The 20533-nt window shown below is 37.6% G+C and overlaps 1 protein-coding gene across 6 annotated transcripts in view; it reads right to left on the bottom strand.

The window, feature by feature from the left end:
* The window catches only part of LOC111862643 (tectonic-1), a 24436-nt gene extending 4693 nt beyond the window's left edge, over positions 1-19743 (bottom strand). The window contains exons 1-7 of one of the 6 annotated variants that reach the window (XM_023848171.2): positions 19453-19743; positions 18417-18662; positions 17131-17848; positions 12296-12529; positions 8705-8864; positions 6668-6879; positions 5705-5860 (exon numbers count right to left, since the gene is read on the bottom strand). In XM_023848171.2, coding sequence (XP_023703939.1) covers positions 5705-5860; positions 6668-6879; positions 8705-8864; positions 12296-12529; positions 17131-17592 — 1224 coding nt within the window. In that variant the 5' untranslated portion in view covers positions 17593-17848; positions 18417-18662; positions 19453-19743. Of the gene's footprint in view, positions 1-3649; positions 5861-6667; positions 6880-8704; positions 8865-12295; positions 12530-17130; positions 17849-18416; positions 18663-19452 lie in introns of those variants that run through there. The other 5 variants (XM_023848165.2, XM_023848168.2, XM_023848167.2 and 2 more) reach the window with 5 other exon arrangements.
* Positions 19744-20533: the final 790 nt, after the last annotated feature.

The following is a 20533-nucleotide window of genomic DNA, read 5'->3' as shown; positions in this document are numbered from 1 at the left end:
GTACAAGTATAATTAGAATGATCAAGTCAAGGAGGATGATGTGGGCAGGGCATGTAGCACGAATGGGGGAGATGAGGAATGCGTATAGAATATTTGTGGGAAAGCCAGAAGGAAAGAGACCACTGGGAAGACCAAGGCACAAGTTGGTGGACAATATTAAAATGGATCTTAGAGGGATAGGATGGGATGGTATTGATTGGATTGATCTGGCTCAGGATAGGGACCAGTGGAGGGTTCTTGTGAACATGGTTCTGAACCTTCAGGTTCCATAAAATGCTGGGAAATGCTTGAGTAGCTGCAGAATTGGCGGCTCCTCCAGAAGGGCTCAGCTCCATGAGTAAGTAAGTAAGTTATCACCTGACTTCAGCCACAGTTAGAACATGTCAACAAATTTTAATAGAGAGTCTGGGTATCAAATCTCATAAAAATCTTTTTGGTGGTTCTCAGTTTATGTGAGAACACACAGGCATTCAGAGAAAATGGTATAGAGGCATTTTCGGAAATCTTAGTCGTGAATGTGTCAAGATCACATTTTTATTGTGTCACTTGATGGTATCACTGGTGTTCACACATGTTATTGTTAGTTATATGTGAGCTACTTCCCAGGAGACTGAACTTGATACATGTTACTTACAGGCCTAGACTGTATGACACAGCGTGCATCCATGGAAAGCTGGTAAATTCATATACCATAGTTTCAGTGGGAAAATCTGAAGGGAGGGAATCATTTTGGAGACTCTGGCATAAATAGGAAGGTGATCAAGATCTAAAAGTTTGTGAACAAATATTATGTTTGTGGACATTATCTATTGTCCTGTTTATATTTCAAAACACGTTTCAGAGACTCTGATGTCTCTGTCTTTCAAGTAAAACCTACTCAGCTGTGCCCAATTGACAGAGCTAGTCCCTATCTCTGGACACCTATACCAGCACCATGATAGGGCATACAAGCCAAGCACAGCACAAACATCTACTAGAGCTAAGACAAAACATTAAAATATTAAAAACTCTACACATATGAGGCCTTGCACCAGAGATCTATCAAGATAGAAATTGTCAGTGGGGAGATGAAACTCTCTGTATGGTACCAACACAAGAAGAACAAATTTTCCCACTCAATCCACACTGGACGGAGTTGTAATGTTTTATCTTCTGCTGTGATAATAGGAGTCCAGATGGGAGAGATGTCCAAGCTGGGTTGACTGATCGGTAATGTCAAGATGGATCTTAAAGAAAGAGGTTTTATAGTGTGTGGCCTGGATTCATTTGTCTCTGGATAGGGATCAGAGACAGGTTGTCATGAAAACAGTAATGAAACTTCTGGTTCCATTAAAGGTGCAGTACGTTAAATTATACAGCAATACCTCGCATAGTCCAGCTTCGATCAGTCCAGATTCACTATAGTCCGGTTTGAAAATTTCAAAACAAACTAAATTCTAATTGAGCAAAATAAAAATAAATTCTAAAAAATTAGTACACAAAATTATTTTTAATACATAAATGATCGGTTTTCCCTTTATACAGTCAAGTCTCTTTTTGTGCAGTTTATTTTTATGTGGTTTTAAAGTTATGCAGTATGATACATTTTCCAATTTTTTCTGGGGTTCCCTGTTGTATATGTATGTACCTATGCTTGGGTTGTTCGTTCGTGAGCTCTGACAGCTATTGCTGGAGGAGGTGGGGAGAGCACTGATGAGGCATGCTCCGCGTTGACTTTTATCTCGCTGTTGTAACAGCTCCTACAACTGTTAGAGCTCAAGGTCTTCAGCATAAAGCATGTGAAAGAAGCCACTCTGATTGCAGTTCAGTGCGATCACAACTGCTGTCCTTAATGTGTAAGTTATGTAGCACGTGTAAGCAGTGGACATTTGTGAACTTTAATGTTGAATTAACTTCTGTCTATCAGTTTTCGATACGCAAATCTACAGTAAAGTCCATTTGTGACAATTAAATTTTAATACCCATTTAAAATAAAAATAATAATAATAATGAGTGCAAAAAGAAAATGTGAAAGTGATTCTGTCACCAAGAAATGTAAGTGGCTCGCTTTAGAACAAAAGCTCGATGTAATCAAGCTTAGCGTCCATTGTCTATCTTTTGTCAATCAAGCTTCAGTAAGAAGGTGCATCATTTGCTAAAACAGGCCGTGAAAAAGGAATGGATGGGTCATCAGTTCAAAAACCACTCGAATGGTAAACATGGAGTGGCTATTATCCATATGGATCGAAGACTTAAATCAAAAACAAGTTCCACTTAGTCAAATGGAAATTCAAACCAAAGCATTAAGTCTTTACAATGACTTGAAGACTATTGATGATATGGAAAACGAAGGTGAGGGAACTAGCAGTGAAAATTTTATGGCAAGTCGTGGGTGGTTTCTCCGTTTTAAGCCACGCACTGGTATTCACAATGTTCGTATTGTTGGTGAATCTGCTACTGCAGATAAAGAGGCTGCTTCAAGATATTAGAAGGAATTAAGTGAAATCATACAAAAAGGTGGCTAGAAAGATGAACAAATATTCAACGTTGATGAAACGGGTTTATTCTGGAAAAAATTGCCGTCACGCATCTTTATAGCAGCCAATGAAAAGTCGTGCCCTGGATATAAAATTTCAAAAGACCATCTCACACTGTTATTAGGTGGAAATGCATCAGGGGATTTCAAATTGAAACCGATGCTTGTGTACCATGCAGAAAATCCTAGAGCTCTTAAAAATGTATCAAAAAATAATCTCCCAGTGTTGTGGCGTTCAAATAAGAAAGCATGGGTCACAAAAGCTTTATTTGAAGATTGGTTCACCAACTATTTTTGCCCTACAACAGAACGTTATTGCAAAGAAAATGGATTAGATTTTTTTAAGATTTTATTGATCTTAGATAATGACCCAGGTCATCTGACTGGTCTCTGTGATTTAAATGAAAATGTACAAATAACTTTTCTTCCACCAAATACGATGTCGTTAATCCAAATGATGATCAAGGTATCATTGCGAAATTTAAGGCCTACTTTAACAGAATTTGGAAGAGCTACAACATCAGAAACATTATCGAAAATATAGGTGAAGCATGGCATGAATTAACGGCAAGCAATATGAGGGCAGTACAGAAACATATCATACTACATTGTGCAAATTATTTCATTGGTTTTGAAACTCATTTTGCTGGAGTCACTAATAACATAATGGAAATTGGACAGCTACTTAATTTCAATGAGTTAGATTCCATCAACGTAATTGAGTGCATCAAATCGAACACTAATGAACTAGATAATGAAACACTTATTAACATAGCTGAACAATGGGCTTATGAAGAATGGGAGGACAACTTAGACAACGACGACCGTGTTGAAGTGCCTGCACGAGAATTAACAGCTGAACAACTATAAAAATTACTGGAATGGTTGAAACCTTGTCAGAGCATATTATGGAAGTTGATCCCAATATTGAACGTAGCCTTACAATTCGCCGAATGATAAACAATGCAATTCGTTGCTACAAAGAAATGTAAGACGAGAAAAGGCCAAAGAAGAAAAATGTGCAGACATCAATATTGCAATTTTTAGAGAATAAAAAATGAATTACAAAAAACATGAATTTTTTAAAATTATTTCTAATATAGACATTTGAATTTATTAATCGCATTTTATTTATTTAAAAAATGGATTTTTTTAACCAATACAAAAAATAATTATTTTTTGTATGTATTTAGTTCCTCGATTAGTCCGGTTTCAAACAGTCTGGGATATTGGCAGAACCGATTACCCAGACTATGCGAGGTATTGCTGTATATAAAACTGTTACAATTTGCATTATATACAAGAATATTTCACAATACTAGGCCTATATATGCTTCAGTGTGAAATGACAATTTCCTTATAACATCAATAACAAATATCCTGTATAAATCAAAATGCCTTTCAAATTATTATCAGTCATCATCATGGAGCTGCAACTTATTACAGAAGCCTTTCAGTCTTCTTTTAATGACTCCTCTTCTGTTAATATCCCTATCATTCCTGAGGCTCCCTTTTGACTGTATAACCATTCTGTCAGTTGACATTACTTGGGCAATCTGACATCATAGGTAATCCCCAGTTATATTACCAATGGCAGCTCTGAGATCCTTGTCCTGCTCCAAAACACACATACATTTCCCTTTAATAGAAGAGACCTTCCCTCTATGCAGAAAGAAGTGGCTGTTGTCCTGTATCTATGAAGGGCATCAACACTGTTGTGACTAGCTATCAGCTTTTACAATTTTAAATTACTTCTCTAACGTTTTTGAAAATATTATTCATGATCATATCTCAGTAAGCCAGCAGATAATCAAGTCTACTGCATAACTGGACATCTGGCAGGATATGAGGAATAGTTAAATTACTAACTCTTATGTCAACTGGCATATTCTAATTCCAGTCTAAATGTTTCCCATGATGGTATGTTACATTAAACAGGATTATTATTTTGGATACTGTCCACTGTCTTTGAGTTTTTTAACATACAAGTCTTCAGAAACTGACTCTGTTTCTGTCACCAGTAAAGGTTACTAGTCCAATGATTGAGACTAGCTATCTGTAATGGCTCCAAGCATGCAGGAACATTTCTCCGATTATAAATGATGATGCAGTGAGATGTGGTTCTGAGAAACTGCATTTGAAAAATTTCAAGATGATGGATGATGTCCAAAAGAAGAGCCATATTCAGTGTAGTCTGCTTTGGACACTTGGGAAGAAGAAAAGTGAAACCAGTACAAGTGCATTACTTGGTCTTAAAAGAGGTGAATTACTGAAAAATGGATAGAAAAAGTCATGGGGTAATTTCACTTCATAAACCGGTGGTTCTGCAAACTCTACAATTGCAGGTTTGGTAACATCGACAAATGATACGGAGCTTACTACTTCAAAGTGCTGTTCATCAGTTTCATGAGCACAGTGCAAAGAAGAACATGTGAACATTATATCATGAGGTGGTCCAAATCTGAAAACAGAACCTAAGATTTTTGCTTGAGGAACTGCTAAAGACCCCACATTGGCAAACATTATATCAATGTGGATACTTGTCACAATACCTTTACAAGTTAGTGTCCAATCATCACTTCGACTTGAACTTGTTAAAAACGATGGGACACTTTCTAATATCACTTGTGTCCAGTCACCAGTATCCTCAACTTTTGCATCTCCGAAAGTCGCTATATAAAAATTGAACTCCTTAGCTGATGTAACATTTGCCACCATATTACCAGATAATAACTGAATCACGGCTTTATGCAATGCTGCACATGCAGAGGGTGACGTAAAGTTTGATGGACTTACAAATATCATGCAAGAAGATCGTCTGTTCTCCCCAAACGTCACAGAGTACCTCAATGAGTTACCCTCATTCCCTTCTAAGTCACATCTACCATCGTTTTTTGCTCCTGCAATTGAGAGCCACTTCTCTGGATTTTCATCAATTTCAATGGCTTCTTTATCAATCTCTCCTTCGGTGCCAAAAATCTGCGTTACCTTTTTTCCACTCATGACTGGTTTGCCAACAATGTAACCAGGATTACCACTGCGATGGAATGTTTCAGTGTCTTTGGCCCAATGGAAAGTGATGCTGAACTTCTGTGATAATCTTGTGTTCAACGTCATGTTTGTAAGCCATACGTAAGCATACACTTTTGTAATTCCTACAGTCCCGTTATGGTATATCATATATCTCACCTCTTTGACCACATTCTGACAATGTTGCAACGCAGAATTATAAACAGCAGACTGTAAATCTGACACTTCAGTGCACTGCTCAAATAATGAGATTTTACTCTTTAACTCTGAACATAAGTGTACTGTTACAGGAATGCAGACATCAGCTGGACAGTCCTGTAAATCAAAATGAAACCTGTATCAAATATGGTAAATGGTAAAGGTTACCCTAGTAATTAATTAACCCTCTGACTGCCAAGCCCCACCACTGAATTATCTATAAGAACACCTCGGCTGTTCCAGGGTAAAGTGCATTGCACAGAGAAGCCCACAATACTATCCCCTAGATGACTTTCAACTGACCACAAGTACAGATAATATGCAAGCCTGTTTGCCCTAAGCAGCAAAGGCGTGAAGCTGAGCATTCACCTCTGTCTTGTGCTGAGGTCATGAATGCTGGAGCTATACCCCATTCCCCCATATGCCCTCATGGCACAGTGCTTAGTTACATAATTATGATAAGGTTACATTTACCTGTGTCACACTTAATGCCCTATATTGACAGAAATGCTGTAGTGATTGAGCTGAACTCTACAGCTGTGACAGTTTCAATGCAAGTGCCCTGAGCCATTCTAATGAGCTGATGTGTGGCATAAAAAGGACTAAGTACTATGCTATGAAGACTTGTGAGGCAGTGCAGGTAAAGCTCCACACAGTCTTAACCTTGGTAGTAGATGGAGGTGAGTAGTCAGCTTCATGCAGTGATCACTTTTCCCCTGTACCCTCTGGACATGTGGGTTTGCTCCAGAGAGCTTGGACGGTGCACACAAGGAAAAAATTTCTTGCCCATACCTGGAATCGAATTCTGTATCCTAGGTCGTCCAGCCCTTAGCCTGGTCACTATACAAAGTGAATTATCCTGGATGCCACATCAAATATGGTTTGACAACAGTAATAGAAATATTTATAAGTGTTGAACCATACCTCTTTCAAACGATTATCATATGTCTCATTTATGAACTGTGGTGAAACTAGGACAGTGAATCCTTTGTAGAAAGTGTTAGCACTGAGCTCTCGATGACTTTCGCACCTCTCAACATCACTTGCAGGAACTTGACATGTTCCAGACCAATCATTTAAATAGTACATTGCTCTTGAAGCTTGACACAAGGCATGCGTTACTTTCATCGGCAGACCTAATGTGATGATATGATAAATTAACAACATATCCAGCATTCATAAATAATAAAGTTTATTACTACATACCAACCTATATAACTCAATATTTGAAAATCTCTTAAGCATTTTCATTGTGTTATTTCTTTTGGTGCATTCATAATGATGTAAAAATGCATCTACTAGATTACCCATATAACTACTTGTGAAATGCTGATGAGCTTTTTATGACATTTGAGTTTCACACAAATCTGCCAACAAACTCAAATTTTGGTTAAAATTGTGCAACAATAATGAACATTTTAATGGTGACCTACATGTGATACTGGACAAATCTCAAGCAAAACTTGTTAAATATTGTGACAATATTTACCACAGTAAAAAACGTCCTGAACAAAAGTTGTGGAGAAAAATAACACTCCTTCCCCAAGTCTCTCAATTTGTGACATAATTAAAAGAAATGGAATGAATGAGCCACATGTCCTAACTTTTTATACTGATGTTAGCATTTAACAAGTGCCCATACATAATCAAATTACAATACTTTATGAACCCATCCACTCTGCAGTGTGCAATATAGTTGTATAAAATTTTCAGCTGTTCTCATTATCCAGACCTCACACATTATGCTGCTAGAAGCCTGCATATATAGTTTAGTAAAATTAAAGATATACATAAAAAGGCACCCTCATAGAGGGCAATATAAATTATTTTTCCTTCCTCTATTAGCACTGCTCTCATTTCATACATGTTGATGGATGAGAAGTCTCCAATCTTCTGTTTCTTCCCACAATCTTTCCTCTCTTCCTGATGTTTTCCAGCACCTGTCCAAATCATCTTGTTCTAGATCATTCCATAAGTGTCTTTCCTTTAAATTTTAAATCTAATGACCTCAGTGTCCTTGTTCTGTCCCTTCTTTTACGTGGCCAAATGACTGTAATCATTTCGCTTCTAACTCTGTTAACAAATTCTAAATTGCAGCTTATATTGCAATAGCTGTGAATTACTGAATTGGTATGTGCAGTCATTAACAAAGAGTACAGTAGGCCCTCATTATACATTACTCAGCACATAAATACTATATACATAATAATGGATTCCAAAATTAGACATGTTAACCTCACTTATGACACAGATACTGAAGTTGCCACCCCAACATCTGACCTATATTGAATAGTAGTACAGGCACTTGAAAAAGCCCTCAGCCTTCTAAACCTTCAACAGCTCCACATAATTTGTCAAAACTTCAGCAAACAACAGTAAAACTTGCATATTTTTATAATCATCTGACCATTAGACTGGCCTCATTTTCATTACTCTCCTATTTATGTTTAAAATTGACCTTATGACCCTTTTAAATATAGTGAAACCACTTCCATACTCTAACCAGTCAAGTGCTGGGTCAAAGCTGAAGCCTCAAAGACTGAAGATGATGTGATAATATGCTGCCTGGTCAAGGCCTGAGATACTAACACAGCATGTGCCTGGGGACAGTGAGGAAAATCATGAAGAATTTCAATCAGGATAACCAGTGCCTCAGCCAACATTCAAATGAAGCACATCTAGAGTATTATCACTATGCCATACTGATCAGTTTGATCTTTATGATGATTCTTTTTGCAGATTTAGGTGGTACATATAGTAACCACTGGCATTAAAGGGTTATATTACATCTAGTTCCCCAGAAATGTCACTACAATTCTAGTGACACCAAATTATATTAGTATTCATAAGAAAAAGATTTTACAGTGACTTCCATTTGTAAGTTCTCCTACAAAAATTTTCACTGAACCAATTATACTATGATTAGTTAATACCAGTAAATAAATACATTGAGCTACATACTGAATGGAACTAGAGTCCTATTCACAACAGCCCATATGACTGATCCTTGCCTGAATGGTGCAGACGAATCAAACAAAGGACGATAAACTTCCTGGGCTGGCCAAGAAAAAGTTTTGTGATTTCTGTGCAGTTTGTTAAATTCAAGTAATGTTGTTACTACCTAAAAGTGAAGCAGAACAAGAGCAAATTAAATAACAAATATAACACAAATTCAGCAATGTCTATCTGAGACTTGATGCAGCTGTTCTGTGCAAAATGTCACACCATGTCTTTCAGATTCTGAAATTAGCACAAAGATTCTGCCAATATTGTGTTTTGTAATTCAGAGGCACTATCATGCTCTTTTGTGGTACTCTTTTGACCACAGAATACATTTGATTTTTTGTTATACACCATCAAGATCTAAAATTAAAATATTTTCTGTAAACCACACTGCACACTGCTGACAATAATTCAGTTATAGAGCAAATAATGCTGTAATGTTACACATACTCGTTAGTATGATGAAGACCTAAATAAGTAAACTTCTAAATTTCAGAGCATATGTGGGCTAGTTCCAAGAATGTTAAAAGTTACAACTAGGAAACAGACAAATACAAAATTATATAAGCTTATGGCACTCCCAGTTCTTTTATACAGTAGTGAAATATGGACTGAAGAGAGACTAGAACAGAATTAAAGCAGCAGAGATGAAAATACCTAAGATCTGTCAAAGGCTACACTACAGCAGATCAAGTAAGAAATGAGGATTAACAAAGAGTTGGGTATTTTCTCCATTTATGAAAAAATTTCAGAATACAAAGACAAATGGAAAATACATCTGCAAAAAAATTGTACAGACTTGCGTTCCACTTTAAGCCTATAAATAACGTGTCTGGTAGATGAGACAAGGGAAGATCAAGAGGAAGTCAGAAGGAGATGTAACAACATTACAGGCAAGAACAGGTGATTTGCCTAATCCACGAAGTGATGACAATGTTTAAATCAGAAATAAATTCGTGGTGCTACAGAAAACAGAGTGAAGTCATTAAGTGCCACTTTCAAGGAGAAGAAATAATTTTAGACATGTATGCAGTAATGTACTTAACTCAGCATTTTGACGTCAATGAAGGGATACTATTATGCTTACAGACATAACCTGCTCTTTTTTATATGACCCTTTTAATAAGGAGAATTTTGTGATACATTTATCTCACTCTGACCAACTTTTTATGTAACTCTCTTTCCCACAACACACCAGAATTTGTCGGTGGCAGTAAAGCTAGATGCATTATTATGCAATATGACTTTACATGGGAGGACATATTTCATGCCATGGGTACCTTTCCTCCTTCACAATGCATCCTGTCTACATATGACAGGGGACTGTTCAGGATATGGCAGAGAAGAAAAAAGTTAAAATATCTTTATCAAGAACACCATTTCAGCTGCAGAAATGTTTCATACAAGTTATCACAATTCATTATCCCTTGAATTACTGAAACTGCAAATGGAACCAATCCAAAATGGTTTCTCACCATCAGAAGTAAAAATTCATTGTTATTTATATATAAAAAGAGGGCATGCAGTAGTGTAGTTAGTTGAGGCACTACGTTGCAAGCCAAAAGGTTGCAGGTTTGATTCTCATATGGTCATTAGATATTTCAATTGACCTAATCCTTCCAGCTGCACTGTGGCCCTGGAGTTGACTCAGCCTCTAATAGAACTGAGTACCAGGAATCTTCCTGGAGGTAAAGGATGGCTGGTACTTAAGTCTAACAACCTCTTTGCCATCTGTGAGCCTTGACATCTCACAACCCCATGAGCCTCACGGTCTGTTACAGGAATAGCTTTACTTTATATATCAAAATGGCTCAACAAAGCACCTCTGCTCATCCATGAGGAGAAGATAACTCTTTAAATATTGTTCTTAAGCATCCTGTTGCATTAATGTAAATACTCGTGCATGTGTATCACCATTGCGATGCAACTTTTATTTCTGTCCTTAGTATATGTCCTATCTTACTAAGACATGCTTCGGTCATATCAGACCATAATCAGGTATATGTTATCTTGCTGAAACTGGTTTCAATGCACATGAAATTGAATATCATGTGTTAATGCAACGTTGATTTTAAGCAACTGTTTGTTCTTAACAACTAAAACTTAATAAAATATTTGTGAAAATGTGTAATCTGTTGCACTGCATTCTGTTGTCTTGACATGCATACTTTGTATGTTGTTATATGCTGCTCATACAGGTGTTGCTGTTCTTTTAACATGCGTGCACTGTGGTTGCATGTAGACATCACCATTCTATTTCTGGTTATGCTGATGTGTTGAGTTCAAGAACTCTTTAAATTTAGTCATCAGTATTCTCTCCTACTCTCAATTTATATTCCACTACAGATGCCACACAGTAAATTTGATAAAAATGGCCAATTTTTTTGGACAGTATCCATCGTCCTAATTCTTGCACAAGATGACATTTTGCAGACTGGCTGAAAAAAACTGTTTCTTACGTGTGGATGGAAACAAAGTCTGGTGTCCAGAGTGTCATCTCCATCATCACAATTTTTTAGGATAACGGATAATATTAAAAAAACTGATGATTGTATTACCACATCGTCATCTTATTTAGCAAATTTGATGATCTCCTAAATTTGTGGCATTTCTCTGTTCACTATAGAAATATTATGTTGGACAATGTCCAGTCTCTTGAAATACATTACATTATGGAAAACAGACCGGCCACAATTGTCAGGTGTAAGGGGGGGTAAAGGATCCTACACAAGTGGTCTCATTATAAGGAGCCCATAATTGAAACTAGTTCCTCCTAATGGACCCAACTGAGCAGAATCCTTTATCCCCTTAGACATGACAACAGATGTTGATCCAGTTTCTGGAACATCATGTATTTTAAACATCAGTAATATGTACATACTGAATCGAAAAAGCAAATTATATATTGTATATACATTATACAATATAAGGGACAGTATTTTAGATGCTCTCTGTATCATGTGATGGTCACTGGACTGGAGTGACACAATTGTCTTGTGGAGAAATGTACAGCTATCAGAGCTTTGTCTCGGCCAACATTTGTTGACCCTGGATATTAAGATGTGTAACAAACTATGAGGTTCGTCCAGAAAGAAAAGACTTCTAGCACACCTGCGCTATTTCCTGACTTTGCCTGGGACGTTTTTTTCCATCCTCCCTACAGTCCAGACCTGGCTCCAAGTGATTTTTCACTTGTTCACGTGCCTGAAGCAGATTTTTGGGTGTCATATCCATGGGTGACGATCAAGAAGTGAACAAGACAGATAAAGACTCGTTCAATGGATTGGCAGATTTCTACAATGCAGGCATACAGAAACTTGTTGGAAGATACAAGTGCCTGAATCTTCATGGGGATTTTGTAGAAAAAAGATTTAAGGTCTGTAGTAATGTGTAAAATAGCATTTATTAATTTTATTCATTTATTTTTTAATCACCAAACGGTCTTTACTTTCTGGACGATGTACATATTAATGACAAAAATTAGACAATTATTTAGCAAGGAAAAGAAATTTCTTATATGGAAGGCAAGTTACAAATATTAAATCCCACCTTTCTGTTCTGGTATGTAAACCTTTCAGGCAGGTTATCCCTCACTATGCAGAATAAGCCATCTTCATTTCGGACGAGCTTCAACTCTGTATTATTATGATACACAAAATGAGTCTGGTAGCAATGACGAGAATCAAAATTAAATGATGTTCTGGTGTGACAGGCTGAGAATGCAAGTCTATCATTGTCTGAGCAATCACCATCACAGCAACAGTTGATATCACAAGAGTTCATCTGTACAAACAACAGCATCAATATAAATAAACATGTAAATAAAATTAAACTTATACTTAAAAGTTTTTAATTAAAAATTAAAACTTTATCTGTTTATTCACATATTTAATTTCATTTGTTCCATTCATTTCTATTACTCAGCAAAAGGGTTATCTTGCTGTAACATCTGATCCAATCAATGCAATCACTGCCATACATCCTTTGTTTGGTTTTCAAGCCCTTTTGGTGTTGCTTCAGCAGAAATGGAAATATAAAATTGTCCACATTCTGGCTCATGTGTATATAATGCATCATATCACATAAGGTTTGAGGTCTACTCAGCCTCCTCTCCAATGTGTACTGTGGACCCTTTTTCTGACAATAAAGTGGACAAGGCATGATGCTGACCACTCACCTCCATGCAGTGACTAGATTAAGAAAGCATGGAGCTATACCTCAATTTCTTTATACATTTCATAGCATGGTGCTTAATTAAGCACACAGACAATTTTTGTCTTATAAGATCAGAATCCTTTTGGCTGTGATGCCATGCAATCTATTAAAAGATAAAAGTTTTTGAGGCAGTTGGCTTCTCTGAAACACTGACAACTTACTAACGGAATCATCATATCCCAGAAGATGGTACCCTACATATACACTGCCATTAGAACCTCAAATCTTCCATAACTTTACCTTCACTGTATCCAGCACTTCTTTCAGCCTAAACCTTTTGCAGATCATGCTGCTTGATATTTTCTTCTGAGCTTACATTGGTTCACATTAACAAAAACTACAACAAAATTTACATTCAAGTACGACTACTCAAGGCTTTCATTATGTTGCTACACAGTGGTATAACATACTCAGGGCAGTAGTCCATACAGGGGAGTCCAGGACATTTCCCTGGTCCTTCTTTCAGTGCTGGATCACTCCCACAAAAATTCTTTTAACACAATGATGTCAAATATAAGTAACATTTTACAAAACCTAAGAATAACCCTATTCTTATTATTCTCTTCATTAAAAATAATTTCACTTCAGTAATAGACTATCCTCCTGATGACAATTCTTGAAAAGAAAACTTGTAAAAGTATTCTTATTAAAGATCCTACAAATAATAAAATTACAGGTACTTATAGCTTGTTTAACTTTTTACCCGTGTGTTTTAGGAAGCCTTTTTAGGTCTGTGTGTTTCATGAGCTGTTTACAACACAATTCTGCATTTTAAAAAGTGCAAAGTTATTGTTTCATAAATAACAAGAATGACTTCATATCATGATTCATGCCCCTTTCTCTCAGCCTGTAACTGCATGCCAGATGGCCCCACACGTTTGTTGTAGGACTACACTTCTAGGCATACAGCAACATGTCACAAAACACAAGAACAAAAGAAAACAAAACACATTCATAAAAGTAAGGCATAAAATCAACTGTAATATGAGACGGCTTTTTGTTCTATCTTACCATTTTGCTCCTCCTATCACATAACACGGTAAAATAAAATAACACACTAAAAAGGAAAAGTTATCCCCATGCTTAATTAAGCACCATGTCATGAATATGTATGGGGGAGTGGAGGTATAATTCCATGCATTCCACAGAGCAAGTTGCCTTGAATGGTAATACTTCTGACTTGTGTTTAGCAGTGCTCACCTCGAAACTCAGCCAGAATACTGGCTGTCCAGACTGAGGTTTTTGTGGTTTTACCCAGTACTTTAATTAGGCCATGACAGCCTCCTTCCATATCTTTTCCTGTTCACCATTATTCCTGACAGCAAAATAAACCATAAATAAACAAATATCCTAACACTCTTGGGGCACATGGTAGCATTGTTGTCTGAGGCACTATGCTAGAGGCCAGAAGATTGGGGGTTCAATTCCCAATGAGGTCAGTGAATTTTTCAATTGACTTAATCCTTCCAGCTGAACTATGACCCTGGGGTCAATTCACCCTCCAACAGAAATTGGTACCAGGAATCTTCCTGCAAGTGAAGGGTGGCCGTCGTAGAATGCTATCAACCTCACTGCCATCTGTGAACCAACTGTCTAGAAAAATGTGGGAACCTCAACATCTCAAAACCCTTTGGGCCTCCATGTTCTGTTACAGGGAGAGCTTTACCTTAAGACTGTTAACATTCCAAATGTTGGATGCTGGGGGGTGATGGGATTCACATCCCAGCCCCTTTAACTTCTAATAAAGGAAGCTGGGTGGGCCCCATAGCTGGTCTGGGCACTGGAGAAGAGAAAGAACTTTTACCCTTGCTAGGATCAAATTCTGATTCCTTGATCATCCAGCCCATAGTCATTATACCCCCAGTAAAATCTCATTTAAAACTGAAAGAAAACTGAGTTGGTAGAACCTCACACAATGGAATGAGGAAAGGGTTAAATTTATTTGTTTATTTTATATTAAACCACTGCTAGTTTACATCGTCTCCCAAACAGGGGTGTCTGCTGTGTCCAAACAACTATACCATGGCCCCAAGACATTTTCAAATTCATGTTTCAACTGTACTAGCATTTCATTTTGCCATCACCAGACAGCAGCTGCATGCTCTTCTGTGTATTTCTCTGACCAAAGACTGCATTTTATTTCTTGATATACACCTTAAAATACTTTCTGTAATCATCAGGGCAAACTGTGAAATATGCAGATGACCTTGTGTTAATGGCTAAGGAAGAAACTGTGCTACAGGACATGATTGATAGACTAATTGAAATTGGAAGGTGCTATGGCATGGAAATGAATGTGGAGAAAACAAAAGTAATGAAAATTTTGAGACAACCAACCCCAGTCACAATAAAGATAGACCAAAAACAACTGGAGAATGTGAAATGTTTTAAATATTTGGGTAGCTTGCTAAAAGATGATGGATGGTGTACGTGTGAAATTAAATCCAGGATTGCCATGGCAAAAGCTGCATTTAACAAGAAGAAGAATCTTTTTACCAGCAAATTGTACTTAAATTTAGGAAGAAACTAGTGAAATGCTACATTTGGAGCATAGCTCTGTATGGGGCTGAAACATGGGAACTTAGTNCAACTGGAGAATGTGAAATGTTTTAAATATTTGGGTAGCTTGCTAAAAGATGATGGATGGTGTACGTGTGAAATTAAATCCAGGATTGCCATGGCAAAAGCTGCATTTAACAAGAAGAAGAATCTTTTTACCAGCAAATTGTACTTAAATTTGAGAAGAAACTAGTGAAATGCTACATTTGGAGCATAGCTCTGTATGGGGCTGAAACATGGGAACTTAGTGCAGTAGATCAGAAATATCTGGAAAGTTTCAAAATGTGGTGTTGGAGAAGGATGGAGAAGATCAGTTGGACCAATTATGTGAGAAATGAAGAAGTGTTAATTAGAGTCAGTGAGCAGAGGAATATCCTACACGAAATAAGAAAACGGAAGGCTAATTGGTTTGGTCATGTTTTACGCAGAAACTTCCTTCTAAAAGAAGTTACTGAAGGAAAGATAGAGGGGCAGATAGAAGTGACAAGACGACGAGGAAGAAGACGTAAGAAGATGCTGGATGACCTTGGGGACAGAAGAGGATACTGTCATTTCAAGGAGAAAGCTCTAGATCGCATTAAGTGGAGGAATTGTTTTGGAAGAGACTGTGGACCTGTCATCTGACAGATTACTGATGATGATGAATCATCAGGGCCCAGATTTTTATGACTTGAAAATATTTAAAAAAATGACTGAAAAATCCAGAAAAATTACCTAAAATATGGCCCAAAAATGTAATATGCAGGGCCCAGATTTTGATGACCTGAAAATATTAAAAAAATGACCAAAAAAATCCAGAAAAATGACCTAAAGGAGAAAAGAGAGAACACTTCGCTTCCATGTTATTCACATTTCAGAAAACATATGAAGAAAAATTCCCTAAAATGGCCAAAAATGATAAGAAAAACCCTTAAAAGTCCAAAAAATTTCCCCCCAAATGAAAAAATGACCTTAAACCTAAAAATGTCAAAAAATGACAAAAAATTATATTTCTGTAACCAGCAGCTCATATCCGAGATTTATATATTTAAGAGCATCGCATAGGATACAAGGAAAAAAAGATGACATGTCATCAAAATCCGGGCCCTGGTAATCATAATGCATCATGAAATACATGTAATTCTGTAACCATAAAGCAACATGAAGCCAGGATAGCTCAGAGCTCGGCTGGTAGTGATGGGCTACTAAGCTGTATGGCTGATTCCTGACAGGGGCACATTTTTCTGTAGTCGATAGCATCCAGTTGAGCCCTGGGGCCCACCTAGCCTTTCTACAATGGCTACTGGGGGTCCTTCCCCAGGGTTAAAGCAGTCAGGGAGTGAAGCTGACCACTAATCTGGTGCCAAGGTGAAGAACGGTGAAGCTATACCTCCACTCCTCCATATATCTTCATGGCATGGTGTTTTCCTAAATACAGGGAGAACTTTATTTTGCCATAATGCAACAGCTGCAACTTGCTGCTATTTAAATGTAGCTATGAGTTCAGGCAAGCAGTGCCGTTTAAAGAGATTTTCAAGCGGTTAAGAAAATACTGCCGCGCTCCCCCCTCATAACTGCATACCAACACTGTGAAAATACCCTTCTGACCAAAAAGTGCTGCATATACATACACTTAGATCACATGCGCAGATTTCATTTGAGACTGGTTGTGCTTCCAATACCATTTCAGTTGTTGCAGGAACTGTTTCTGTTGTAGTCTCCGAATGCTTCGTTGTCTGAATCTCTGATTTGACTGTGGATATTGTCACTGGTAAGCCAGACTCTGTTTCATTTGCTATACTGACTACTTCAGTAGAAAGTGTGCTTTCCAGACCCACAATTTCAGTTGTGCCATTGAAGTCTTCTGTTTCTGTTATTGCAGCTGAAGATGGTGTCACATTTGCTTTGTCCAGGTCACACACATAATTCATATCGTCAGTCACGTTATTAGTACAAACTATATTTGCTTCAGTTGAATTTATTTCCTGAGACTGTGTTTCATTCTGTGCATATATACACACATAAAAACAAAATGTTGATATACCCAGTATCAAAGCAGCAGAGTTTCCCATTTTAAGAACTAAATTTTTCATTCATAGGTACCACCAGATTTAGCATTCAACTCCATATTTATCAAAATTATGAAGGATGACACCTATTTCCAAATACACCATGCCCATTGTTTCTGTTTGTAAATGATATTCAATTCAATTCAATTTTATTTCATCCATGAATCATTATACATGATGGGACAAGTCAAAGATAGCGATTATGCGTGGAGTAAATCTGGATTATGTAGCCGAGGTCCTCCATCAAGAAAGTACTGGACAAACTGTTCTTGCGTAGAACCTGAAACATTCACACACTTAGTGACCTGACTAGGAGTAAGCATGCCCAGTTCCTAACACAAACGATGCATTCTTCAAAATTCTTTGTAAAGAGCATCTGTGTCAGACACTAATTTCCCAAAGGAAATACTGTAAAGTAACTGAGAAATCATGGTCAAATTGTGCTAAATAAAAGAATTAGTTATGCTACCCAGAAACCAGCCATATGTTACAATTTTTAATGTTTGCATGCTGTTGCGTGAGTATAACTAATAATACAAATTCCACCATCAGTGCGACTACAATTTAATAACGTATGTTCCACAATATGTAGCACATGTATTGTTAGTCATACGTTACATGTAGAGTTGAACCGAGCTAGTGTCTATCCGAGACTGGGTACACTATGAAATACAGTCATGGTCATGTATATACAACATATCAACAGAATTTGCATTTATATTTAAACTTTTATATACTTTACCAACACAGAGTCAAATGCTCCAAAGGGAGCAACAGGAATTTGAATGAATAAATATACAGAATATTAATTTTCAATTATGTAAATTAAGTTACCAATTTTTAATTACATAAATAATATCTTAATTTAAACTAAACAACATTCCACAACTGTCAGTATTTCAGGATATTACTATTTTTGTTTTCTATGTTAGGCATCACAATTTCTTCTTTTTTTCTGTGAGCTACTTTCATGAGAGCTGGGATAGCTCAGATGGCATAGTGAGCAGGCCATGGGCTGGATGACCAAGCAACTGTTGTTTGGTTCCTGGCATGGGGAACACATCTTCCCCATCTCCACAGAATACAGACTAGCCCTGTAAATTAAAAGTGTAAGGCTACTGTTAGGTAATGAGACTGGTTTCATACTGTGACATACTCATTTCTTTCAACCTGGGAACTGTGTGCTGTCCATCCTAGCACTTCTGTTTTTAAGGACATCTGTGGCAATAAGATAAGCATGGACACATAAACATAAACAAGCACATGGGCTCCATGACAGTTTACAGATACTGGACGCACGCAAACTGGCTGGATGGTGCAGACAGACATGAAACTACCAGGCTCTCAATATTAACTCATTTACAGCTCCATACAAGTCTCAGTATTTTTATTACTATTTTCTTGAAGTTAATTACTTTTAGCTTTCAGCTTCACACTGGGACCATACAAATGTCAAGTAACAAATTAAGGCCAAAATAATAACAGGGGTTGTAATGTCACACTTCCTAATCAGGCAGTTTACCATACCCCTCAGGGCAAGCAACAGATTAGTATTTGGCATTAGTCAAAGAGTACTGACAGGGGAAAGTTGTTGTTCACCATGGCATGGTCATGTTACACCTAATGAAAAGAATTGAAATAACTTTACACTAGGGCAATCATAAATAACTGTCGATGAATTTGTGGATTACTTATGGTTATTACATACACAACAAGAATTATTCTAACCTACCAAATTCCCCTAACCTGGCTCTGAATTCGAGGCATTGTTTAGGGTCACATGTTCTAACACAAACGTATTCTAGGTCAACAAAACGCATCTGTCACATTAAAAAACTATACCGAAATATTTTATTACATAATCGATGAACATATATACTACACCTGCATGTGTTCTCCAGTTGTAAAATACGGTCTGAATAGGGATTTTACTTGCTCCAGTTATCTGACAGCTTAAGTGAGTTTCTGTCGTCCCAAGTCACATAATATCAACCACAGTAAAACACTAACATATACCTTTACGAATAAATTCCGTTTCCTATACAGCTTACAAAACCAAATCAAATCAAATTATCAGTAACAAAACACCACCGCCACGGATCACTTTGACTTCGGGATTCGAGATCGGTAGACAGGGGCGACAGGGGTGTCACCGTGTATGACCGTGTATGACTACTCGTAACGCTCCTGCCTGCATTATAAGTGGCGCCGTCTAGTATCAAATTATTTGTATTGTCACATATGAGGGGTTGTAGTTGCGTAGTTGGCTGAGGCACCACGGTACAAGATGGAAGGTCGCGGGTTCGATTGCCGATGAGGTCGCTGTTTTTTTTAACTGGCCTATTATTTCCAGCCGCAGTATGGCCCTGGGGTAAGCGGCCTCCGTAGGCTAGGGGTAACGTTCCCACCTCATGACTCAAGGTTCAAACCCGACGGAGGTCGTGGAATTTTTAAGGGCGGAAAATTTCAGGGAACAAGTCCTCCGGGAGGGACTTTAAGCCGTGGGTACCGTTACGTAGATTTACGGCACGTAAAAGAGCCTCATGTCTCTAGGAGACCTCTGAGCAAAATTAGGCAACAATTTCCCGCCCAAGTAGTTTCCAATGTCTCTGGTAGAGGGGGGAAATATCAGGTACCGACGGCCGACCTCGTTGGCTGAACGGGGCTGATAGCACGACCAGAACCGGTAGGGTATGGCGACAGTAGAAATTAATGGGGGACGCACAATGGACCAATAACTGGTCTAAGTGCATGGGGAAACCCACCCCCTCTAATAATAATAATAATAATAATAATAATAATGATGGCCTTGGGGTCGACTCAGCTTCTAACAGAAATGAATACCAGGAATCTTCCTGGGGGTAAAGGGTGGCAGGCGCTTAAGGCCGACAACCTCATTGCCATCTGTGAGCTGATTGTCTAGAAAATGTGGGAGCTTCGATGCCTTACAACCCTACAGGCCTCC

This window comes from Cryptotermes secundus, unplaced genomic scaffold, assembly GCF_002891405.2.
Source record: "Cryptotermes secundus unplaced genomic scaffold, Csec_1.0 scaffold5, whole genome shotgun sequence".
Classification (NCBI taxonomy): Eukaryota; Metazoa; Arthropoda; class Insecta; order Blattodea; family Kalotermitidae; genus Cryptotermes; species Cryptotermes secundus.
This window is presented reverse-complemented; position numbering and strand designations above follow the sequence as displayed.